Below are 25,331 nucleotides of genomic sequence, written 5' to 3'. Positions count from 1 at the left end.
AATGGAAGCTGGGAGGGAGACCGACCGAACGGGACCGGTCCGGCGGCGAACGGAGGTCGGACGACGGCGGGAGGACGGCCGGAAGTTTGCTGGGTGTAGAGAGAAGAAAATCGGGTGGGAGGAGAAGAAAAATCGGGAGGGAGGGAGAAGAGAAAGAAGAAGAAATGGGTTGGGCTCGGCCCAGCCGACCCAACACCCCTTTTAACCCATAATTTCAAAATTCAACACCCCGAAAAATAATACCCGAATAAAAATTACCTTTTACTAGCTAAAATTTACTATTTTTACCGTCATCGTATTTTCCTCATACGAATAATCCTCCGCACATAATCGTCCCCGAAACCCCTCTAAGGACCAATTAAACTATTTACTCAATGATCGAGACGGTAAAATTCTTATTATAATCACGCTAGTAAATAAGGTAAAAATATAAGGGTCGGGATGTGACAGATTCAGATGTCAGTATTTACCTTGATCCAAACTCCTCTCCGCATGTGTCACATGCATTGCTAGAGTTCTTTGATGTTGCCTGATTTGGGAAGTATGATCAATTAATAAACGGAACAAATAAGCAGAACCAAAGAACAAGCAGCAATCAGTAAGTAACCAAGATCCAGTACGTGAGACCTAAATTTCACTAAATCAAACCGTGGAATGAAGCACCTAATAAAAACCCTTATATGATAGATTCTGAAACAAAGTGCGGTGTATGGTCGTTATGAGTTAACACTTCAAAAACAAAACTTCCAACAAAAAGCAGGCATCAATCAAGTACCATCATCGCAAGCACTAGTGTTCAAGTTTCTTTGTCATCATAATTTCCAGTTTTATAACAAAGGTAGGTAGTAGATAGCAGCAACATACCATATATGGGATGTCTATTTACCTAAGCCCTGCACATTTAACCTCAACAACTAAGGACAAGCCTGGGAGATGCCGGTGGGGATGAGCTTGTCGGGGTGGTGCTGGAGGGAGAGTTTACGGTAGGCCGATTTGATCTCGTCGATAGTGCAGCCGCGGTCCAGGCCCAGCACCTCGTAGTGGCACCGCCACTCCATTTGGGATTTTCTCGTTTGGTTTGTTAAGAGTGATTGACGTGTTTTATCTTATATAAGGTGGTCACCGCAACGCATGTCGTTTTTTATAGTGCGTTGGAAAGTTGCTCTTTACGAGTGTAACTTTTACGAGGATATATTTACTTGTTTTGTTATGTTTGGAATTGATAAATGACACATATTTTATGAATTTAAGCTTTTAAATTTTATAATTATTTTCTTATAAAAATTGTTAATTTCACAGGATAAAAATCCAAACGATAGAAAAAGTCTTCAGATATTGTGAATTCTTTATTTTTGATTAAATTCTCAAGACTTCACCCGCAATCCAAACACACCTTTAGTATTGTGTTTACAGAATATATTTACGAGTGTAACTTTTACGAGGATATATTTACTTAACACACCTTTAGTATTGTGTTTACAGAATAGGCGTAAAAGTCTAATTTCCTTATGAAGAATTGATTCCTAAATACGTAGGAATTGTGATGAGTTTAGACATTCAGACAATGTGGATGATAAACAAAGGTTGGGTTGTGAAGCATTCAACAAAGGTTTTTCGATGATAAACGCATTCAACGAAGTTGATTCATAGAGTTTACTAAGGAAATGGCTGCATAAGATATGAATAGCTATATGAATAGCCCGTTTAACAATTGTGCTAATTAAGATCACAGATGTTCATTACTTCATTCATCCATCGTCAAAAAGAACAACAGAAAGTCATTACACACAACCAAGTCTCTCTTTGAGAGAGTGATCTACAAACCAAAACCATGGATTCACAACCAATTTCTATAATATAAAAAAAATAGAAAAAGAAAGATCTCGGAACATGAAGAAAAGAAGAATGAAAATGATAACAAAATATTAAGTAGTTTTTTGACGATGACATCTACTCATCTTCCCTGCATAGGGTCCCCTACTACCAGACTTGGAACTCTTCACACCGGCAATCTCACTCTCACCATTACTCTTGCTATTCTTTTTGCTCCTCTTCTCCTTCTTCCCTCCCTTCTTTCTCTTCTGCTCATCTTCACTCCCATTGTCGACGCAAGATTCCTCACCGGAATCCGGTTTCGATTTCTTCTTATCATCATGTTCATTGATTCCACCACTCTTCACACTCCTCCTCCTCCTCGGTTTCTTCTCTGCACTCTCATCCCTCTTCTTTGTCTCCTCATGCTCCACCTCATCCTCCTCTACATCAATAATGGTCGCCATCGGCTCAAAAATTGGTTCACCAACTCTTACATTAGTCTTTCGCCTAGCCACCATTGCCTCTAGCACATCCATCTCATTCTCCTCCTCCTCCTCCTCCTCCGCCTCTTCCACTTCATCATTATCGACTTCTTCACCACCTTTTTGCTCTAGATTTTCATCAACGCATTCGCAAACCTCTTCTTCACTCTCTTCTTCAGCTTCTCCCTCCAAAAGCTCATCAACATGATCATCATCAAGCTCATCCTCCTCCTCCATCAACTCCAACACGTCCTGAACCAAATCCTTGTTCTTCAACCCCATCAACATTGCTACCATCTCCCTATGCTTCTTCGACATCTGATGATTCAAGCACTGCTTCTCGCTCTTGAACTCCTTCCTACACACCACACACTCCCACTCCTCCCTCTCCTCCTCCTCCTTCTCCTCCACACCATACTTCCTCTTCCTCTCCACCGGCTTCGTCCACTCCGGCTCCTCATACTCCAAAGCCTTCTCCATCTTCTCCTTCTTCAACTTCCTCCTCCTCTCCTTCTCCTCCTCCACCTCCCTCTTCCTCTCCTCCTCCCTCTTCGCCATCATCTCCAAAACCCTAATGTCCCTCCTCCTTACATACTGCGCCAACCTCCTCACTTTATTATTATACTCATTCCTCCCCTTCTTCCTCGCCTTCACGTTCTTCCGCTGCATCACCGCCGCTCCCTTCTTCGTCGGCGCCTCCGACAAGTCATCATGCGGCTCCATCCACGTGAAGTCCATTACCGTCGTGAAGTTAAGCCAGAAATTATAGAACTGCACCACCGCCGCATAAGGGCTATGCTCGTCCCCTATCTCCGGAGGAGGCTTCAGTCGCTTCACCACCTTCTCCGAGTCCTTTGGCAGCTCCTTCATCTCTTGAAACGCAACCTCGTTGGCGTATATGTTTTCAAAAACGTCGCCGTAGACCTTGAAGAATCCCTTGCCCTCGTCGGAGTAGCCGGAGAATCTGAGGCCTTCGGAGGGGACTAGGCCGGGTTTGAAGCTTTCCGGGGTGGAGTTTTTCTTGCGCGTCTTGTCATACTCGGCTCGCATCCATGGGTTTTTCATGATCTCGTAGGCCTTTTGGAGCTCTTGGAAGTTTGCGGTGGCTTCTTCTTTTTTCGCGGTGGCTTCGGCTTCGGGGAGGCCGGCGACTTTGACCTTGTCCGGGTGGATTCTCCTCGCCGTTTCTTTGTAAGCCTTTTCGACATAGCGCTCTGCTTCCTCGGGGTCGAGGATGGCTTCGAGGTCTTCGGGTTGGAAGCCTAAGAGCACGTAGTAGTCGACAAAGTGCTTCTGGTTGGACTTCACCATTGTTCTTGTGATGGGCGAGAACAGACGGGAGGAGAAAAGCGTTTGATGCTTGTGTAGTTATTGATGCATGGGAAGGTGACTTGTTATTGTTTATATAGGCAATGGAATCCCTAATCCTCATTGAGGAAGGAAAGACTCTTCCTACAAGAAATCTACTTCCTTAATTAAGTAGATTTCTCATGGATGATCTTTTTGTGTTTATTTAGGATTCAAATTGTGACTTCATTAGGATTGAGAAGGGGAGAGAACCAATTTCGAGCTGTACCGGTCTTCTTCTTGTTCTTCTTCGTCTTTTCATTGTCTGTGATGCACTTTACACACCATAATCACCAGTGCTTCAGCTGACTCGATCCAACTTCACGTCCAAGGTTCGGGACGGACGGAGTTGTTCTGGTTGAATTCTACGCGCCGTGGTGTGATCATTGTCAAGTTCCGACTCCTTTATGGGAGAAAGCGGCTACTGTGCTGAAGGGCGTGGCACCGTAGCTGCTGATGGTTCTCACGCGCACAAATCCCTTGCTCAGGATTATGGGATTATAGGACTCCCAACAGTACATGGAAAGCCTCCAGTTGAACATCAGGGAGAAAGGAAATAATAAAAATTTGTTCGTCTCGTTGTAAACGTTGAAACTAAAAACACAGCCACTAACTCATATTTTGCTCTTTTGACCCTTTTTTGCAGTTACCAAGTTGTTTTCATCAGCACCAAAATACTGTAATATATACACCAAAATGTAGTAGAATAGGTTAGATGTTCATCCTAGCAAATTCAGTAAGTTGTGCCTGACAATGTAACTTATTCATCTGAAGACTGTAACTTGGATCCATATGTGCAACAAACTGGACGGGATCAATGGGATAATACCCGGTATAAGTTTCTTAAGCCGAACCTTGTAAAGGTGAATTTTTTTTATCTACCGTCAAGCTAGCAACTTCTTGCACGCCATCAATGCTCACTCCCTCTTTGAAATGGTCTCTGAGGAACTCCACAGCCATAAATGTAAGAGCTGAAGCTGGAATATACCATGTAACCCTGGGGATGCTACCTCTGAACATTCCCTTTGCACCTTCAGTAATCCAAATGCTTCGCAATGCATCCCACCAGCCATTGTACCTATAGTTCAGAACATTAGGAAAAAAAAAAAAACCAAACCAGTGTATTGCTACCACATTTTAACTTCCACTTCTGATATACCAGATCAAAAGGAGAATTGCTTGATCAATTTCCCTTCCCATTCAAGATGAGTTCTTAAAAGCTTTACTGTATTTGCAAACATTACTAAAGTATGTTGTCTGAATACTCCCTTATAAGGTGATGCTAATATCCAAGATAGCGGGTATGGTCTTCTTGAAAACAGTTTTAATGGTGATTGTCAGTGTGATCAGTATACACATGCACAACAGCTGCCTTAATAGAGAAAGCTAAAGCCTTGGTCAGGCAACATCACTATAACTGACAGTGAATGAGGATTGCATCCGATGCTTGGAGCAATTTAATCATACTCCTAGAATTACAAAAGTCAATTAAAATAAACAATAATAATGGATCAGTACCTCAATGTTGATCCCTGTACTTGCAATCTTGTCTTGATCACATCAAAGGGAGTGGTAAGAAAAGAACTCATGCCTGTACAATACCATGCAAGTATAAATCACCTTTAGAGTTCAGTCAATTCTAATTGCTGAATTTAATACTTAAACGTACACCAAGCAGATGATACATAAGCAAGGACACATACCACCAGCAAGTCCTCCTAGTATAAGTCCCTCCAAGGAACTATTAATATGGAAATTCTGATTGTGCATGTACTTTTTCTTCCCATACTCTGTCAAATCTTTCAAGCCTTCATAGAACATAACCTGCATGGTGCAAACAAAATCTTTGAAACAACACTAACAAACTAGATATAAGAACCGTACTCAATACGGAAAAGCAAAAGAGTGGTAACAACTAAATCATTTGGAGACCTAATCGCCTATGAGTCATTAAAGATAAGAAAGAATGTCACAGCATGTATGGTTTTTCCTTTTAAACAAAGTAGGAATGCACTCTTAAGAGCTTGCAAAGTTGCAATCCTATATGTTATCATATGTGTGCAAATGCTGAGAAGCAACTGATGTAAAGTCAAACAAATTGACCATAGTATCAGAATTTCACATACCATCAGACCCGCAAAAGGCACATCCCTTGCAAGTGTTGACCCGAATCTGCCAAATGAAAAAAAGAAGAAGAAGAAGCTATGATCACAACTCATATACAGTATGTACAGATTCATGCTTGATGTGTGTCCCTTTATGAGTATTGGGTGTGGGGATGCATGGTTGAGTCATCAACAGGCAACAGCCTCCAATAGTTTACAGTAACAACAGTACCAAACAGAGGAAAAAGGATCAGATGTAACAACTATTGAGTTAATTGTTGAGATATGTACCCTGCATATAATCCTCTTGGCCCCTGCTCCTTCCATATTGAGCAGCCCGCCTGGAACATCCCTGTATAGTAATCATACATATGGATACCAGGCTTCATAGAGATATTATCTTTCAGCATAGCGGAACTCCAAGAAGCCTTTGTCCCTTGAACCTGCATGCGTTGCTTCATCACTTCACATGGAACATATACAAAAGAACCAAGTGTATCTCCTGAAATACATAAAGAAAGATATGCATATTGAGTCCCCTGAGGCACATCATGGTTGAAGAGTCCACAATAAATGTTACTATTACTAACATCGGAAACGAACAACACTTGGCAGCAAATTGCATAGAGTGCATGACAGCACCAGCACAATCAAAATTCTATGTAGAACACACAAGGGTGATTCATGTTAAGGTTGTGTGTGTTTGAGTAAATGCAGTCAAACAACTATACTGGATGTTTGACTTCACCTCAAAACAAAGGTGCTATACATATACATAGACACATAACAGAAGCTGTAACATTATTTTCTCTTTGAGAACAAAGTTGTTTATGTTTATAAACAACCTAAAAGGACACAGTAACAGTGATAAGTCAAAACAGCTAATAAATCTAGGATAAAAAGGAGTCAACTGAAACACATCCAGTACGACTGATATAAAAGTTTTGAGAGCTGTAGATCTTACCAACTGCTCCAGCAATGAAATGCGCCCAATGTCCCCCAAGGTTTGGATGTGACTCTTCAATCCACTTTTTGGTCGACTCTATGACACCAAAATATGTTGCTCCAGTTGCAAGAGAACCAGTGACACCAGGAGCTATGCCTCTATAAAAACCTACAGAATTATCAGTTAACAAAAACCGCACGCTCTGAGGAGGCACCAACAGTAACTCAAGAAAACAACAAATCCCTTATAGTTCAAAATCCAAAGCTGAGGCGTCACAAGTATATGCTTGAAAATGAAAAGTGAGGGTACCTTTTAATCCATCAACAGCCCAGACTGTTCGTACCATCTGCAGGATGCTCTTTTGATGCTGCAGCATGTGAAACAAATAAAATCATCAAACATTGTCGAATCCATTACTCGAAAAAATGATCATACCAAATACACCACAAACAAAACAACATATGTAACATCTACACACCATGGATCATACCTGACTTGCACTGAAAATAGCCTGGCTTTGAATCCGAGTCTTTACGGTGTCGATTGGATGCATGATTCCTTCCCCAAACGCCCCAGCAATACCTCCCCACAGAAACTCTCTCCACACTGCATTACCATATCACAAAATCAGAAACTCAAAACCAAAATCAAACTACAATTTCTGGAGCATGCATTTCTATCATCAAGAACAGAAAATTTTCCGAACAAGTTCAAAAATTTCGATCGGAGAATTAAATTCCAAAATGCGAGGCTGAATTTGATTGAGGTGTGGATGGATTTGAAGGCTTACCGAAGAAGTTTTGGTGAGTTTGTTTCGGCGGCGAGAGGCTTCTCGGAGCGGTGATGACGGAAGCGTGTGCTTCGCTCGAGGTCGCCATTGAAGGAGCTTCAGTATCGCTCTCTGGTTTAGGGTTTATGGATTTGTTGATTTAAAGTGAGAGGAGGGTTTTAGCTCGGCGCGATAACCCAGAAATGTGTGTCCAACACGAAAAGGTGTCACCAAATTTTTGTACGCGTATCCCATACGTATCGGGTACGTATCCGTCATAATCAGTACGTATCCGGTGTGTGCATGCGGGCATAATATGTATCCAGTCGTATCCGGTACGTGTACGAGCGTATATGATATCTATCCGAGTGCATCCATATTCTACAAGATACAGTTAAAGTTAAAGAATGTATGTAGCTCGGTCCTATGTGATTTCGGTTTTGAACCTTCTAAGTTTTCGGTTTTATGGTTAGACCCTTGAAAAGATTATATGAAATTTTGGTGCGTTATTTTAATTGTACTTCCACCACCTGGCTACTCTAGATCGGGGGTAGGTTTTTTCATACTTTGTATCTGGAGTACTTCACTTAATAACTTATGTAGTATTGGATTTTGATAGTATTTATCATGCATTTCTTTTTAGGTTATGTATGGAAAGATAGAAATAAAATTACAACCAAGTTTTAGGTTTTTGCAGTTGTACCCCAGAAATGTGTGCTCAACACGAAAGGATTGCTCATACGCGTATCTGATACGTATCCGCGTATCCAATATTTTTCCGGGCGTATCCATATTCCTACCGGGATACGGGCTTACAACGTACGTAGCTCCTCTATGTGATTTCGGTTTGGAACCCTCAAGTTTTCTCCGAAAAGACTGTACGAAGATTTGTGCTACCCAGCCACTGGATTGACACGTGGTTAGGTTTGGGTGGCGCGTCTTACAACGAAGATACGACGTCGTTTCAACCCCATTTGTAGAGCATCAAAGCATTTTATCACATAAAAGCCCAAAAAGGTCATTGTAGCTCACACGCACACATTTCTTCACTGAAACCGCACCGGAGCTCGCTCGCTGCGTTTAGTCTTCGGATCCGATCATCCAGGTCCTCTAGGGTTAGGGTTTCCTGTAATTCGATCGCCGCCGATCCCAATAGCAATGGCCATGGCTGCTCTCAGACGCGAAGGGAGGCGTTTCGCCGTCTCCCCCAGTCCAATCGCCGCCGTCCGATCCTCCATCTTCCCCGCCGAGTACGTTCCCTTTTCAAATCCTCTCCTTTGTGGTTGCATTTGGCATTCTTATTGACATCGGTTTGAGTTTTATCAGTCAAAAAATCTTAGATGTTCGGTTGTATGTTATGTGGAGCACTGTAATTGTGAATTTTACCCTAAAATTGAGAAGCAGCCATATTCAGGTTTAGGTTTTTCGTTTTCGAAAGAGTTGAACTATAGATAATGACAGAGTTGAACTATCTGAGAAATGAAATCAGTGGTCTTAGATAACACATGAACACTGCCTTATCTTTGGAATTAACAATTGAAAACTGAAAATGGTAGTCTGAGCACCGAGTATAATATCGGGTTATAATGTGCTGTGAATGTTTGGTTAGTTATAATTAGAGTATGTCAATTCATAAGTTTTTGTTTTTGGCTGTCAATGGTGATTACACATTAATCGTTCCTCATACTCCTTGCTACTGTTTTCCACTGCGTCTGCATTTGATATAACTATATCTTTTGGTTTGGGTGGACAGGGAGCAGGGCCCACTTGGAGTACGCTCAATTTCAACTCAAATCGGTATTGCACCTTTTCCATCAGTTAGTTATTGTGTTTACGTTTTGCAATATTCTTTTGGTTCCTCAGTTATTTGTAAAGAACAATTATATTGAGGTTTTCTGATACTGTATACAGTGAGAAACCGGATGAAGAGTGTTAAGAGTATTCAAAAGATTACAAAGGCTATGAAGATGGTTGCAGCCTCAAAGCTGCGAGCTATTCAATCCAAAGCTGAGAATTCTCGTGGCCTGTGGAAGCCTTTCACAGCACTTCTTGGCGACACCCCCAGTAAGTTTACCAGCATAATGTATGCTGTTCAAGTTTGATTTTTATTTCAGACTCTTTCATTTGTTACCTAGCGTTTTAATTTTGTCGTTCAAAGGTAGTTCAAATTGGCTAACAGTAGTGATGAGTACCAACATATTTTTTTTATTAATGGATAGACTGTTACTATTGCCAAGTCATAGCTCCTCTGGAACTTAAAAATTACTCTATTTATATGCTTTATATCTTTCATATATATGTTTATCAATATTGATATCATTTTAAAATGTCCTCATTATCTGTTTCTGTGTTCCCATGCTAGGTGTCAAAGTTAAGAAGGATGTTATTGTTACCGTCTCTTCAGACAAAGGTTTATGTGGTGGAATCAACTCTACTTCGGTCAAAATAAGCAAGGCAATGCACAAGTTGAATGCCGGTATATCTTGGAGCCGCAAAGCTGATTGTTAGTGTTTTGATCTTTCCAAAAGTTGTATACATTAATGCCATCTCTTCTTCTTTTGACTGTCCTAGGTCCTGACAAAGAAACAAAATATGTAATTTTGGGGGAAAAGGCAAAAGCTCAATTGATTCGTGACTCAAAGAAGGACATTGAGCTAAGCATAACTGAGTTGCAGAAGAATCCTTTGAACTACGCCCAGGTTAGCAATTTCTGTTCCTTGCTTTTATACCTTATTGATTAGGAGAGATAAGGTTTGTCTTACTGCTGCACCTATGCATGCTGGTATATATGTGTGTGTGTGTATAATTTTTCTGCCAACCGTCAGTCTGTAACTTTTATATACATGAAGAGCATCTGACATTTGAGTCTTAACAAGTTTTCATTGAGGCTTCTTCAAACTTTTAGTTCAAGTCAGTGTCATGCGACGTTGTCTGAGTTCCATGCATTAGCTTAGGTTAATCTCCTCAAACACTGATTCATATGTTGTTCATACTTTAAATGGTGAAGTGAATTTATACTGGTTTGATGTGTGTTAAACTTTGACAAGTTCTTGCAATCATTCTCAGTGTAGTTTTTGTCCTTTCAGGTATCTGTCATAGCTGACGACATTTTAAAAAATGTGGAATACGATGCTTTGAGAGTTGTCTTCAATAAATTTCAGTCAGTTGTTGCATTTCTGCCAACTGTTTCTACTGTATTATCTCCAGAGGTAATAAGAATGTTTTTATACTATAAATGCACATATTACCCACCTTTTTATGTTCAGATTTCGGGTAAGTGAATAATTGATTCCAAATGTTTACATAGGTTGTGGAGAAAGAGTCTGAAGCTGGTGGAACGCTTGGTGACCTAGATTCGTATGAGGTTGAAGGTGGCGAGTCAAAGTCAGAAATTCTACAGAATCTGACAGAGTTCCAATTTTCTTGTGTAAGTCCTTCCTTTAAATTTTCCCAGGTATATATGCCACACTTATATTGTTTTTTGTTCTAGTGTGAATCATTCTCAATACCCTGACCTGATTGGACAGTTCACTTCAAATTGCATTGATTTGATGATGTTAGTCTTGGGCCTGAAATAACTTTTTTTTTGGTTGCTTAAATTGCTGGATAGCAGCTCCTGACCGTTTTCTGGCATTAATATATTTTGTCCATCATGCAAGGACTTCAGTGTCGCTGAACTTGAACACTTAGACTAGTAAATGTATTAATCGTGGTTTGCTGTGGGAGCTGATATTCACTAGGGCCAGGGCCAGCGATAATTGTTTTTTTTTTCATATTTTGCCATTGAAGCAATTCCTTTGGGTTCACAAAATGTGAACCACTGTCACATTGTGGATTTAGTACTGAATTTTTTTTCTTGCTCATTATTCATAAAGAAAAATTTCATATTTTGAACAGGTCTTGTTCAATGGTGTGCTGGAGAATGCTTGCAGTGAGCAAGGAGCCAGGATGTCTGCTATGGACAGCTCAAGCAGAAATGCCGGAGAGATGCTTGATCGCCTCACACTCTCTTACAACAGGTCACTTTCTTACCCCCTCTCAATACAATTGCATGCACACAGGCACACCCCCTCTCAATACAATTGCATGCACACAGGCACACGTATCCGATGACCCTAAATTTGTGTGTATAAAGATAAATAGATAATTGTCTTGTTTGGACTTATCTGCTTAATTAGATTACTTTCTTTTGGTTTTAGCTATATCTTTAGTATAAGCTTATTTTGTGATTTTTTAGACATTATTTTCTTCTTCAAGGTTCAAATGACTGATCTTGGTTGTTACTGTGATCATCTGTTACAGAACCCGTCAAGCATCTATCACCACAGAATTGATCGAGATTATATCTGGAGCATCAGCACTGGAGGGCTAGTTTATCTGATGGTGACGAAATAAAAACTGTGGTTTGAAGTTTAAAGACGTTACCTTTGAGAATCATTTTGACATTTTGTTATTCTAATAATTACTCCAGGGTCAAATTCTGGGCACTAAAATTGTACCAGTGATCAGTAAATTGATGTTTCTGGGATTCCTTTCCCCTTTTTTTGAGTTCCGCACCTGAGAAATCCATTTCAATATATTGAGGATTGGACAAATTGTATCGGTTCATTTGTGATAAAGTCTCTTGATGGTTGGCCACCTTCGTTTTCTAATGCATACTATTGTCGGGTGCTGAAAGAGAATTTTGTGTGGGTATGTCCATTGTAATGTCTTTTTGATACAATAGTTCTTCCCAAATTTCATTTTCATAAAGCTGACAAATGTTCATGCGACAACAGAGCCTTTCTGTGATTTCAGACCAAAAAAAACAGTTATTTCTGTGATGAGGTTTTGGTATGGAACATTATATTTTGTGCAAAAGTGGACGAAAGATAGACACTGGGGGTGTTTTGACTAATCTCATTTCCAGCTTGTGGATTTGGTACAGAACTACAGATGCAAACAATTGTCTAATCTTTGTTAATAATTCTCCTTGTGAAATACAAATCTTGTGGAAGTTTTGGTCGAAAATTTGGTACACATTCCCTGCAACTCTTCTGCCAAGGTTGAAGCCCCACAGTAGAAAACCCCTGTCCAAGAAAAAACCCAACTCTCCAAATTAGCTATGGCAATGACCAATCTACAGAATATCTCATTGTTTTCCAAGAGTTCCTTACCAATCCGTGCTCCTCTGTGTCTACAAGCCAATTCTGAGAAGATGCTGGACCAGTTTGGCCGGGCAAAATGTGTTCTTACCTGAAAATTTCGTCGCAAATAAGATCAGAATGCTTTCCTAGAGAAACCTTCACTCAGTGAGGCAAAGAGTCTAGTATATAGATACCCCAAATGCACCGTGCTAACCAATTGATGAGTGATGTACAACCAAAGGGTTTATGATGCAGTACTTACCGGAGTCCGGGAGACAAAGTCAATACCATTTTTGGCATAAAGCAATGCTTGTATTGCACTTATCAGAACCGAACGCGCATCTCCCTCTTGATAAACAGAAGTTAAGAAACTGTGCATCTCTACAATAGACTAAAGAATGATCACCACAAGTTATTAGAGTGCACATTGCAGACTGGTAAACCTTACTTCATTAATGAACAGTTGCAATGAAAGTATAACCTTTGCAGGCTTTTACCTGCTTTTCTTTTGAATCTGATATTTCCTTCATGATGTCTCTAAACCATTCAAAGGAGCTCTGTTCTCTTGTGACCCAAAAAAGATAGGCTTTTAGTGGAGACTTTCTTGAGCTGCATTCTCTGCAACCAGACTATTTCGAATATAGCCATCAGAAGGATTTTTGAGTATTTTTCAAATTTCTCAAGTGAAAAGTAAAAACTAAGAACCATACATGATGATCACAATGTGATGAGTTTTGAGCACTATTGACAATATCTTTGAGGATGCCAATGAAAGGTGTAGCGCCTATGCCTAGACCGATTAGAACAATGATATCATACTTGATATGGTCTTGAGATGGAGCACCATAAGGTCCATCAATGTGTACTTTAGGGTAACTGTTAAGCCCTGATAATGTTGCCTGCAGAATTTCATAAAAAAAGTTTAAGTGAGAGTTAGAATTGAGTCTTTTCATTCATTTTCCCCAACAATATTTTCCACTTCACCTCTTGGAAAAGACTGTATATTTGGTAACTCCAGTCCCCAGTAGTTCTAATATGCACACTTAGGTAGTCATCTTCTGGTCCTGAAGTTAACGAAAACGGGTGCCTGAAATGAGAAAAGAACATGGTAAAGACTGAAGAATATATTACATTGCTTAGCTTTAATCTTAGGCTGATGAATATATGGTTGGAGAAAAGTAACACATACTTACCATTCAAATGGCGAAATCTGAGGGCATTGAATGAATATGTACATGCCACTCAGGTACTTGAAACCTTTTGGTTTGTGCAATTTGAGGGACAAAACTTTTCCAGGATAAATACTTGCCTGCACAGAAGGAAGTAGACAAAACTTTAACCTCACTGAGTCACTGCTTCAAATTAACAAGGATGGTGATGGTATTGGCATATTACCTTTGACATTTCCACCTCATAGAATCCAGATCTTATGGCTCGAAACACTCGTTCTCCGGTGTATAACAGAACTGGAATGGCAATGTACATCAATGTCTGCTGAAGCACATTGTTAGCATCATGACAGACAGTATATGAAGTTAATATTCCATATACACAAGGACTAATTGAACGGCTTACCGTTTTTTCAGTTACGTTGTTTGTAAGGAAGAGGAATATAGAGTGAAAAATGAGCAATGCATATACAGGAATGAACAAGTGGTGTGAGTACCAAAAGGTATTGTATCCTGTGACATTCCGGACTGACTTTGGCAGTGAAGGTGACCCCCGGCGTGGCCATCGTGTTGCAAGTGAGAATGCTACGGCCATTAGTATCACCATACCAATTCCTGATGCCACTTCCTTTGTGGTCAATATTTCAAAGTATGATGGTTGATGGTACCCGAATCGGGCAGCTATTGTTTGCCCGAATATTACATGATCTGACTCACTAATTCTTGGTAAATCACAGGCTAGGTGACAACCACCATGTAGGATAACTCCTACCACTACCCCTCCTGCTATGAGCTATACATAGACAAGGTAAGCATCTGTGTCAGTAGTAGCTTAAAACATTTCTTGTGGAGGAAGTTTCTACTATTAGAGTTAAGCTATGAGTATAAGCCACATTACCTTGTGGAAGTTGATAGTGTCATTAAATGGAATGATTGAGTTGATTGAACGGTTCCTTCGCAGCCATGTAATTGTATTACGACAGACAGGGAGGAGAATTAGAGCCATGTTGAATTTGAGGGTTTCAGCAGCACCTTTGGCAGAGGATAGGCAGTACCCCATTACTTGAAAAGCTGCTCTATGCCTATATTGTAGAAATTTCCAAGTGAAGAGTGCACTACATATGATCAACCACAGCAAAACTATCCATGCTCGTCGCCAATAAGTTCGAAACAAAATATTTATCCTGGAATTTGGCTTTTGAACTTGGTCAAAATTGTGATAGGGATCATGTCTGATTGACAAGTGGTTATGTGAGAAAGAGGCCTTTGATAAGTTCATTTTGATGAGGGTCTCAAATTGTGGAAGCTGCAAGATAGTCACAAACATTCAGAAGTCAATTTGTATCTTATTGTTTTTTGAAGAATCCATTTTTCTACTTTTGAAAGGTACCTCAATGTAGCCCCTTTTTTCAGTGTCAAGCACCTCCATGACCAAAGCAGCATAGTCTTCTGCTTCCTCAGGTGTCAAAAATAACTTATTTGTAGTAGCACTTAGTGTAATAGTCTGAAAATCCCAAATTCCAAGGAAACAAGTAAACACCAGCACAAAACTGATGCACAGCCCCTTATAAACCTAAATCTAGGAAATATAGAGACACAAATTACCTGCTTGATATCTATTTCTGTTATTCTTCCCTCCATGTTTCTGTCACACCTGAAAAGAATTACAAAAATTTAGAAATGGAGTTTACTATTCTTGCAGAAAGGATATAGAACTTTATAATACAAATGATCATTACATGTCAAAGAATATCTGCATCCTTGAACTGAAGCAAGGGTCGGTCATACGAGACCAGTAACTCTGCAGTTCAGCTTTTGGTATACCAAAATTCCGATCCTTGCTTTTCCTTAGAGCCCTTAGTAGCTGATTAGCGAACTCTTGCGACTGTTCCATCCCTACCAAAAGTCAAGTGTGCATAAAAGATAGAAAACTCTTTTCAAAAAAGAAAAGAAAAAAAAAGATAGAAAACTGAGCACAAATTCGATCAATAATATGATTGTCATAAGTAATATACCAGTCACTTGTTCATGTATGCCAAGGCTCCTCATTTTGTATCAGAAACCTTAAAAGTAAATACAAGTTTGCTCACCTATGCACAAACCAAAATCAGACCATTTTATAACCGGTTCAGTTTGCCCCAGGGTGATGGAAAGCCGGTCAAACCGGTCCTTTACATCCTCCCACCTCATCCCACCATTGGCAGTGAGTTCCATAAATCTCAGCAATCCAATATCTGACATGGGAATGGGTGCCTGCTCCTGGTTCACAGCTTGGAGTGGTTCTGTTTTATCGGATTCAGTCCAAACCGAAGAGAAAGAAGGTAGCATAATGTTATCATTTGTACTGCAAGATGATGATGAAGATGGTGATAGCGAAGCTGGCTGTGCCTCCATTGATGGATGGTGGTCAAGTTTTCATGGGAAGAAAGAAATGTGGTTTGTGATCAATGTGGGTACTTATTGGGTTTTCTTGCTGACAAATATCATGCATTCTCTTCTTTGAATAAGAAGAAGAGGGTATTAGTAGAGCAATTTGTTTTCTTTGAGAGGTACAGTAATTAAGCAAGAGAGGTTTTATTCTTTCTTGGAATTGGGTGGGAAACTGCAGCAACAAGCCAAGTAAGATGTTTTGCTAGGGGTTGAAAAATTAGGAGCAGAAAGGAAGTGAGAGCAGGTAGAGTAGCTAGCTAAGCTTGCAGACAAGAAAGCTAAACTTATAGACAAGAAATCATGGAAATGAAAAGGTTGTGATGTGAATGAGAGCTTATATCAATTTTTCTCAACAGCTAAAACCAAAAGAAGCTCACACCTTGACATGTCTCACCATGCAAGAAAAAGGGTGTGGAGATGAGTATGCATAGTTAAGTGTTGTGCACCCAACACCAAACTTCCGCTGCAAATTAAGCTAATGTAAGAATAAGGCAATTGATAGAGAATTCCATCTCTTGCGGAACAGAACCATGTTAGATCAGTTAAATTTATTCAGAGATCACATCAAGCTTACTCTTAGTAAAGGTCGTGAAAAGAGTCGAGTTTTGCTTTCAACGTGACAAGATTGTGTTATAGGGCCTCTGGCCAAAATTGTCTTCTGCAGGTATTGAAAGGCCTTCCAAAATTAAGATTGTACAAAACCAAATTTGGACTAGAAAATATGAGTCGGATTGATAATTTGATCAAAGATCCTCACGTAAAGTGTGATGATTAACTTACATTAAGAAGAAATTTCAAAAATATTTATTGGTTAAAAATTTTAGAAATATTAACATATTCCGGGTGGATAGAAACCTCGAAAACTGCAAGTAGAGCAAACATTATAAGGAAAAATGAGGTCTTCTAAGTTCGAACTCTAGAGCTTATGACAAACATTCTTTTAAGAATGGATCATACCTAGATTGCTCCCGACCAGCCACAATGTGACAAAGAAAAGTTTTAGGGTTTGGTCGGGTTAACGGGCGCCAACCCGTTTTGGAGCCCTGGTCCATATGGCGAGTGGTCCATCGCCGGTCACAAATGGGTCGGGTTGCCCGTACTTTTTTGCGGTCCGAACCCGTTAACGTAATGTACCAATTACCAAATGCCGTTTATACAAGGTTAATTTCGTAATTAAGTCAAGTTTTCAGGCGGATTTGCAGCTAATTTCCTTCACCAAACATAAACAGGAGGGAGAAGGAGCTCCAGAAAAAATATCAAAAAAGCGGAGAAGACAGGAACAGCTAGATCTGAGAAACCAAACCAAACACAAACACTGTAACATATACACAGGTAAATCTTCATTTCAATCTTCCTTGTCTTTTCTTTTTCAATTTACTTCGTAAATATTCAATCTTTTGCTTTTCCTCTGTGACTTTTGCGTTAAATTTTGAGACTGGTATTGGCATTTTGCTCTCCCTGAAAATGTGAGGGAAAGAAAAGTTCATATAATATGAGTTGGGTTTAGTTTGATGTATAAAAATATGAACGTTCTGGTTTTAGCGGTAATATGTTTATGTATTGGATGTGATAAATTTACTGTCTTTAGCTCTTTGTTGTGTTAATTTGTAATTGGGTCGTTGTGTTTTGTAAGATTGGTATGCATTTTGCAACTTCTTTAGAGTGTTGGAGTGAATGAGTATTATTTTAGATTTGGTTGAAGCAGATATTCATGGAAGGGTTGGTGAATTCGTCACGAATCACCACCATTGGGACTCATTATAAGCAAAAGAACCTTGCTTTTGTTCCTACATCTTCAGTGCAATTCGCCAGAAGTTTGTATAGAAATAGAAGTCATGTTGGGATAGAACCACAACAAAGAGCACTCAAGCCAATTGCTGCTTCGACTCAACCAGTAGAAGCCACCCCATCAAGCCGCTCTGGCAACATGCTGCCTTCTAAAGGTAATGTGATTATTCGACTGCTGTGATGTTCACCTCCAGGGTTTATAATTGGTTTTAGAAAGAGATGTATATTTAGTTGGTAGAAAGTGTGGATTATTGCTTGCTGATTAATTGCAAGAGTTTGTGCCTAAGGCTAGAACAATTGCACACTAGGCTTTCTTATGAAATATATAATAGCCCCACCTAGGATTTGTGGTGTAAGCTTATGTAAACATATTTTGATTTGTATTTAATGGTTATAGAGGTTCTTGAGTTATGGAGAAATGCTGATGCGGTGTGCTTTGATGTGGATAGCACGGTTTGCCTGGATGAGGGCATTGATGAACTTGCAGAATTTTGTGGAGCTGGAAAGGCTGTTGCAGAATGGACTTCTAGGTGGGAATCAGCTATTGATCTCGCTTAGTTTGTTCTGTGTTGTACAACTTTGGTCTTAAATTGCAGTTCTCATTTTTTTTTTCCAGGGCAATGAGTGGTTCAGTACCTTTTGAGGAGGCTTTGGCTGCCAGATTGTCTTTGTTCAATCCATCCCTGTCTCAACTACAAGATTATCTTGAAAAGAGACCCCCAAGGTAGGAGACTTATGTTAAGCTTCCTTTAAGCATCTTGAGTTATACTGCCTCCTTGTTTGCTCAAGAAGTGCCTTTGGTTCTTGATAAATTTTGCATGACTTTTATGTTTTTGTAAGTTTGACTCAAGATAGAGTATTGTTGTTATTGACACAAGTAGATTACTTAAAATGACACCATATAAGAAGGGTGACCTGAAGACAACAGAATAAAGTATTTTCATTAATTGCCAAAGAAAATGTTTTTGGAATTAATCTTTGTATACATTCGTATGTAGGATTTCTCCTGGCATAGCCGAATTAGTCAACAAGCTGAAGGCTAATGGAACAACGGTCTACCTGGTCTCTGGAGGTTTCCGTCAAATGATATATGTAGGCTTCTGAATGGTGCATTAGTCCATTTCTATACTGCTACTTTGTTGGTCTCATTTATCACTTGTCAGTAGAAAATTAGAATTACTTGAAAAATAAGTGGATCACTTAGAGTGAATTTTCTGGAGGTATGGAATATATTATGTTTTATTTGTGTGTGATCCTACAATTATTCATAACAAGAGAGAATTTTTTATTTTTTTTATAGTTATTTGGTTTTTATTTTTCTCCGTGTTTCTATCTAGAGAGGGGTTGTTTGTTTCTAGCATTGTCATTCATGGCACTCAAAAAAGAGCTTCCGATACATGGGATCTCAAATATAACAGTATCTTCTTTCTGGGGTCTCGTTACTAACTGACTATTTCTACAGCCTGTTGCATTAATTCTTGGGATACCCTCGGAAAATGTGTTTGCCAATCAACTACTGTTTGGAAGTAATGGAGAGTTCATAGGCTTTGACGAAAATGAGCCCACTTCAAGGAGTGGGGGAAAAGCCACTGCAGTTCAACGGATAAGGAAGGTTGGTCTATCGTCTTTAGCTTGATGTTTAGTTGTCAAGTATCTTGCTGGTAAGGTTATTAAACTGTTTTCTCAGGCTCATAATTACAAGGAATTAGTCATGATTGGGGATGGTGCAACTGATCTCGAGGTAAGTAAATCACTCAAACATCTATCTGCGTCTTACTTTCTTGCATCTAGTTTTGTACATACAACTAAATGATAATCAGTCTTCCTTGATTGAAATATTAAGGATATTTTCTCCTAAACTTTATAATAGACTGGTTTCTGGTTTGGTATTCTTTGTGGGGGGGGGGGGTAAGGAATGAGGATTGCCCATTATCTTTTTTGTATATTGATAAAATGATCTGTCGATTGAACTTATGTGAAACATGAATCAAGTTATGTTAGCGTGATTAATAATAATGTTCTTGTTAAACTTGCACATGAAGTGTCATATCAATATTGTGTTTAACTGTTTCCAGGCTCGTCAACCTGGAGGTGCTGATTTGTTCATCTGCTATGCTGGTGTTCAGCATCGAGAGGCTGTCGCAGCAAAGGCTGATTGGCTTGTTTTTAATTTCGAAGAGTTGATAAGTGCCTTGGAGTAGCCTCTACTAATCTGAGCCCATTGATTATTTATTTTGTGCTATCATTTCTCCATGAAGCTGCCTGCCCTGCTGCATTATATATGCTTATATGAGCCCTATTTCTACAAGGTAGGCTGTGCTTCGTGTATAAGAAGATGAATAAAGAGTGAGAGAGCCATAGGTGGTTCTTAGGATGCTGTGCTTAAGAAATGAGTATTGCAATTAGTGTGAAACATGTTGTTGCAGATACTAGTTTGAAAGCTTATACATTATGAATCTGAGATCAATATCTTTACCCTGAAATCCTGGATTAATTTCTGCAGACTTGTTTGAATATTTAATAATGTTGGACATGCCATAAGCCCCATAAACAACCCACATGAATTAAGCCTTGAATTATTGTCAAATTTGGGGTTGAGCCGTTGAGGTCCTTGAGGAACTTCATATTTCTATCAATCAGAAGCTGTTGGTTGGCCAACTCATTGAATTGGTCTGGTCTTCATTCATCCAAAGAAAACAGAGAATAAATGAAACTCATGGTATCACTATCATCCTTATTTTCAATATGGTATGCAAGTGAAAAATGAAATGGCTTATATCTAAAGGAACATTGACAGGTATTAATATCATCATAGTTCAACTGCTGTTTTCATATTCATATCTAATAAAAAAGCTGTTACTCTCATCCAGTTGCTTGCTAAATTATTAAAATGTGAAGCACTTCTTAGTCGGTGGAGAACGGTGGGGATGTTTAGGGGTCCAATATCCATGTGGGTTGCTTGGTCTGAGTCCTATACTCCTATGTAAGATCATATGTTAAGCACCAAAGTCTCCCTCAACTTTTGTGTTCTTTCTCTATTAGGATCCCTATCTTTTTCACATAAAGGACTTCAAGAAAATTACACAAGGATGTCAAAACTGAGATTATAGGAAAATGACAACCAGATTTTGATGCAGTGCCATGTTTTTATAAGGTGGGGTGAAGAAGGTGGCTGTTGATTTTCACTTATGTTTTTTCACTTCTGTTTGTTGGAATGATAGATGATCTACTCAAATCCCATTTTCTGTTGGGGCGATTATATCAAAGAGTACAATCTACCTAATGTGAATAGTATGTGAGAAATTAAAACCCAAATAGAATTAAGAAAACAAGTCTGAATGAAACAGAACATTTCATAACTTATAATCGATTCATCGAGTTACATACACATCGATCGTATGTTTAGTAATGTATCTGTCTCTCCCACATTTAGCAAACTGATTCTTTTTCCTTCTTCAAAAGTTTATAGGGAAAATACATGAAACCGTGAGGAAAAATAGAAGAAAAGACCGAAAAGGAAAGATAATATGGTCAGAATAACAAAATTTTCTATTTTTGTTAAAAAAGAAAAGAAAGCACGTCGTTTACCGAATGTAAGAAGTTGTGGGTTGTATCGGAGCCCTGAAGATAACAGAGTAGCGGGTGCTAATTCTTCAAGATTCACAAGTCACCCTTTTGTGCTTTTGGATTGGCTTCACTCATTCATCCTCTTTCAACGTAAAGTCTCTATCTTTTTCCTCCAGTCTTTATTTATTTCAGTGCATTCAGACATTTTCACATTCTTGCTAATGGGTTTGATTCAGTAATGGGTTTTTGAGTGATGGGTTTTAGTGTTTGTAGGTTGCTGTGAGGTGGGTAGTGTTTAGAATTCTGTATATGTTGTTTATATTGTTGCTCTTGGTTGGTTTCTTCTGTGGATTGAGGTTTAGTTGTGTGATTGTATTTTTGTTCTTGTTCTTGCAGAAAATTGGAGGTTTTGTTTTTTGAGTTTGTGGGGAGTTGGATGTTGATGCTTGTTTACTGTTGTGTTGTTTAGTGGAAGTAGGTTTTCCAGCTTTTGATGCTGAGAATTGACAGCTCAAGTTCTGTTTTTGATGAACTGGGGATTGGATATTGGTTCAAGTTTCAGTTTTTCTATATGTAATCAGAGGTTGCTGTGAACCTACAAAGAGTGTTTTGATTCATTGGTTCGAAGTTTGGCGTAATGGGAGTATCTGGTTATTGGGTATTGAGAATTGAGGGAAAGAGAAGAGTGTGTGTTGTGGTATTAAGTTAAGGCTTTCATTGTCAGAAGGGAGAGCCGATATGGATTTGTGGGTTGTTGCAGCAGCTGCCGGTGCTGGATATTTGACCAAGTATTGGCAGAAGCTTTCGAGGGAGAGGGATAAGGATGGCTTGTTACATTTTTCTTTTGGGGATGCAAATCTTGAGAAATCTGAGTCCCCAACTTCTTCATTCCGCAGACACGGGGATAGAAAACCAGTTCTGGGTGAGAGAGTAGCCGATATTAACATATGGGGAGGTGTTTCTGACACCGAAGTGGCTTCTACTAGTGGGTATGATGGTGAGAAGCTGGCAAGCCTGGTCAGTTACCAACATTGCAATCTACTTTCTCTATCAAATATATCACCAGTGGACCAAGCAAACAGTAATGATCTTGATGACAATACTGGTGGCGTGGTACCCAAATCTTCCAATGGAGAAAAGGGTTCTTTTCATGTTCCTCTGAGGAACAGAAGGTCTTTAAGAACTGAACACTCACACGGGCATATTGTTAAGCCTCTTAATTCCTTAGAAAGTTGTCTGATGGCTCAATTATATAAAGAGCATGCTGAATCAAGTGTGCTTACCCTTCCTTCACCATCCGCTCCAAGTATGAGACCATTGATTGTGAGTGATGGAAGCCGTATAATTAGCAGGGCTAATGGTGACCATTTCAGTGCTGAGATTGGAATTGAGGAAAATAAGCTGCATATGGAAGACCGTTTAAAAGCAAATGAAAATGCCTCCGGGATTCCTCCACTACCAAAACTTGGTTCTCTGGATCTCCCAAAGAAGATGAAAATAGAGACAGCGAAGGGGCAGACTGAAAGATCCAGCAGTTCCAGTCACATGGCCAGCGGAAAACACTTGCATATTCAAGGTGGGACTCTTCTCTTACTCTTGGGGTAGCTTTGTTTTGGGTTTAAAACTTTAACTCAATAATATCCCGATGTTGGCATATCTGACTAAAACAACTATATAACCTACTATAATGAGAACCATCAAATGAAAAAATGTTAATATTTATCGTTTCTCTAGTACACTTTTTATTTTCTGGCTATTTGAATGGTCTTTTGTCTCACTGTATGACAATTCATGGCCTAATGCATGTACCTTCATCAGGTTCACCAGATGGAGCAGTTCTACTCTGTCTTGGGGTTTCTATTGGTGTAATATCTTCTTTCATTGCAAATAGAAAGGAAGTTGACAAGTTGAAAAACGTATTGAAGCAGACAGAGAGCTTGGTTGAAGATCTGCAGGAGGAACTGGAAATGAAAGACTCAGTAATGGTGAAGGAGCTAGCTAATGAGAATTATGGGTCACAGGATACTTGTGACAATTTGGTTTTCAACAGGGCCCTAAATCCTTTTTCTCCTGAACAGAATATAGACAAGTATGATGGTAGAGGTTCGTATGAGCAGAAAGCTGAGGAGAGTTCAGAGTCAATGAGGAAAATAGAGGCAGAGCTTGAAGCTGAACTTGAGATGTTGGGGTTGAACATGAATACTTCTACTTTGGAGAGAAGATTAACGGATCTTGATGAGGTACGAAGTCTGTTTATCTTTGCAATTTTTAAGTTTAAGCAGCATGGCTTTATCATTTTATTTTACATTAGATCTGTGTTTAATAGGTTTAACCCAGCTGTGTAAATACTTGACTAATTTTGTTTACTGAATATTTGTGGGCGAATCCAATTTACTCGAAAGGTGGAGGTAGTGAAGAAAAACCTGTATTTTCATTCCTCTTGGTAGAACTGTTGCTTAGTAACCATCATTAAGTTTTTATCTTCCTTCTTTCCTCAGTTCCAATAACTATCTTTTGCTGAACATGATTGTAATTCACCTCTACATGGTTTCTACAACTGCATATGCTTGTTGTTTTGGCAGATGTTGGAATCTCCTCAAACTTGTGTTAAGCATTAACAGAGTTAAAATTTGTGCAGCTTGACCCAGACTTGATGGCAGATTTTGCTCAAGGCGAATTAAGAGCTGAAATGGTTGGTGGGCACACTGTTGCCCAGACGAAGTCAGAAGAGAATGCAAGCAGCACCTCTACTGCCCATCACTATGGAAACTATGCAGTTTCTCCTAGAGAGCTTAGTTTGCGTCTGCATGAAGTTATCCAATCAAGACTGGAGGAACGTATCCAGGAGCTTGAGGCAGCACTACAGAGCAGCCAGAAGGAGGACCGCATTGCAGAATCAGAGCATAAGGATTGTTCGAGGGATTTGACAAAGAATTGTGTGCAGTCCACAGTCCAAGAAAGTACTAATTCCAGAGAACAAAGCCAAACCATCATAGAGCCCATAGTCATGATGTCCGTATTGTGGAATCAGAGCAGCCAGGAGGTCCGTGTTGTGGAATCAGACCATAAGGATTGTTCGGGGGATTTCTCAAACAGTTGTGTGCAGTCCACAGTCCAAGAAAGTAGTAATTCCAAAGACCAAAGCCAAACCATCATAGAGCCTCTAGTCATGAATTTAGCAGGGGAAGCTCTAGATGCGTACAATGAGGCTTATGAAGAGTTGATGAAGCTCAGTGATTCAGAAGAGGAGGATTCACCTTGTCAAGTTATTGGAACATTCAGAGATCAAATGCACAAACAAAGTTTTGATGTTAATGGCTCCATTGTGCATTTTGCCTTAGAGGAAGAGCAATGGTTGGGGGACGAGCACATTTCCAGGTTTGATTATCCTGTCAGTGAGGATGAGAATAGCCATTCTGATGATGAGATGGAGAAACAACTAATACAGCAAATTGTGGAGAAGACCAAGAAAGGTTCTCCCGTAGTCCTGAATGCGCAGAAGTGGTTGTTTTCGACGAATGATTATGACATCTGAATTGTAACCAAATTAAGTTTTGCAAGTGTATAGACTTATACAAAATATAGGAGAGGTTAGGTATTCTTGACTTTACAGTTTAACGAATCTACCAATGATTCATTCTAACATTGTTGGTTTCGTGATGACTATCTTGATCTGCCTATTTTTCAAACAAGAGGCCTTGTGGAATTAAGAAGTCATTCTAGTGAGGACCCTTAAGTTAAGGACTTAATGAGACCCTTGTGTGAAATTAAGAATGGATATCAGTTA

General features: G+C 39.5%; 6 protein-coding genes across 6 annotated transcripts; 3 read left to right on the top strand and 3 right to left on the bottom strand.

The window, feature by feature from the left end:
• Nucleotides 1-1,925: 1,925 nt before the first annotated feature.
• LOC101300153 lies at nt 1,926-3,608 on the bottom strand. The gene is made up of 2 exons (XM_004301069.1): nt 2,889-3,608; nt 1,926-2,750 (listed from the first exon to the last, which is right to left on the bottom strand). Exons 1-2 carry the CDS (start codon nt 3,606-3,608, stop codon nt 1,926-1,928), a joined length of 1,545 nt encoding a protein of 514 aa, XP_004301117.1.
• Nucleotides 3,609-3,859: 251 nt separating this feature from the next.
• LOC101313311 (uncharacterized mitochondrial carrier C1442.03-like) lies at nt 3,860-7,673 on the bottom strand. The gene is made up of 9 exons (XM_004299255.1): nt 7,486-7,673; nt 7,186-7,301; nt 7,005-7,062; nt 6,714-6,863; nt 6,041-6,251; nt 5,771-5,816; nt 5,348-5,468; nt 5,163-5,235; nt 3,860-4,722 (listed from the first exon to the last, which is right to left on the bottom strand). Exons 1-9 carry the CDS (start codon nt 7,571-7,573, stop codon nt 4,488-4,490), a joined length of 1,098 nt encoding a protein of 365 aa, XP_004299303.1. The 5' UTR covers nt 7,574-7,673; the 3' UTR covers nt 3,860-4,487.
• Nucleotides 7,674-8,494: 821 nt separating this feature from the next.
• Nucleotides 8,495-12,212, top strand: LOC101313020 (ATP synthase subunit gamma, mitochondrial-like). Its single transcript, XM_004299254.1, has 9 exons — nt 8,495-8,714; nt 9,218-9,261; nt 9,376-9,528; nt 9,827-9,940; nt 10,036-10,163; nt 10,551-10,673; nt 10,772-10,891; nt 11,362-11,483; nt 11,767-12,212. The coding sequence occupies exons 1-9, from the start codon at nt 8,623-8,625 to the stop codon at nt 11,834-11,836; spliced, it is 966 nt and encodes a 321-aa protein (XP_004299302.1). The 5' UTR covers nt 8,495-8,622; the 3' UTR covers nt 11,837-12,212.
• A 211-nt stretch (nt 12,213-12,423) lies between these two features.
• Nucleotides 12,424-16,153, bottom strand: LOC101299871 (respiratory burst oxidase homolog protein F-like). Its single transcript, XM_004301068.1, has 14 exons — nt 15,850-16,153; nt 15,499-15,655; nt 15,365-15,413; nt 15,150-15,263; nt 14,658-15,065; nt 14,166-14,552; nt 13,986-14,081; nt 13,784-13,899; nt 13,575-13,677; nt 13,315-13,489; nt 13,088-13,149; nt 12,853-12,981; nt 12,621-12,699; nt 12,424-12,533 (listed from the first exon to the last, which is right to left on the bottom strand). Exons 1-14 carry the CDS (start codon nt 16,151-16,153, stop codon nt 12,424-12,426), a joined length of 2,289 nt encoding a protein of 762 aa, XP_004301116.1.
• A 1,289-nt stretch (nt 16,154-17,442) lies between these two features.
• LOC101312729 (phosphoserine phosphatase, chloroplastic-like) lies at nt 17,443-20,455 on the top strand. The gene is made up of 8 exons (XM_004299253.1): nt 17,443-17,521; nt 17,880-18,132; nt 18,375-18,507; nt 18,594-18,701; nt 18,976-19,069; nt 19,440-19,589; nt 19,665-19,718; nt 20,053-20,455. The coding sequence occupies exons 2-8, from the start codon at nt 17,901-17,903 to the stop codon at nt 20,176-20,178; spliced, it is 897 nt and encodes a 298-aa protein (XP_004299301.1). The 5' UTR covers nt 17,443-17,521; nt 17,880-17,900; the 3' UTR covers nt 20,179-20,455.
• A 1,145-nt stretch (nt 20,456-21,600) lies between these two features.
• Nucleotides 21,601-25,079, top strand: LOC101299590. Its single transcript, XM_004301067.1, has 5 exons — nt 21,601-21,694; nt 21,941-23,120; nt 23,363-23,523; nt 23,635-23,784; nt 24,183-25,079. The coding sequence occupies exons 2-5, from the start codon at nt 22,283-22,285 to the stop codon at nt 25,077-25,079; spliced, it is 2,046 nt and encodes a 681-aa protein (XP_004301115.1). The 5' UTR covers nt 21,601-21,694; nt 21,941-22,282.
• The last annotated feature ends 252 nt before the right edge of the window (nt 25,080-25,331 follow it).

The sequence above is a fragment of the Fragaria vesca genome, linkage group LG5 (genome assembly GCF_000184155.1).
Source record: "Fragaria vesca subsp. vesca linkage group LG5, FraVesHawaii_1.0, whole genome shotgun sequence".
In the NCBI taxonomy this organism is placed as follows: Eukaryota; Viridiplantae; Streptophyta; class Magnoliopsida; order Rosales; family Rosaceae; genus Fragaria; species Fragaria vesca.
The sequence above is the reverse complement of the archived record's forward strand: the minus strand, read 5'-3'. Positions and strand labels throughout refer to the sequence as shown.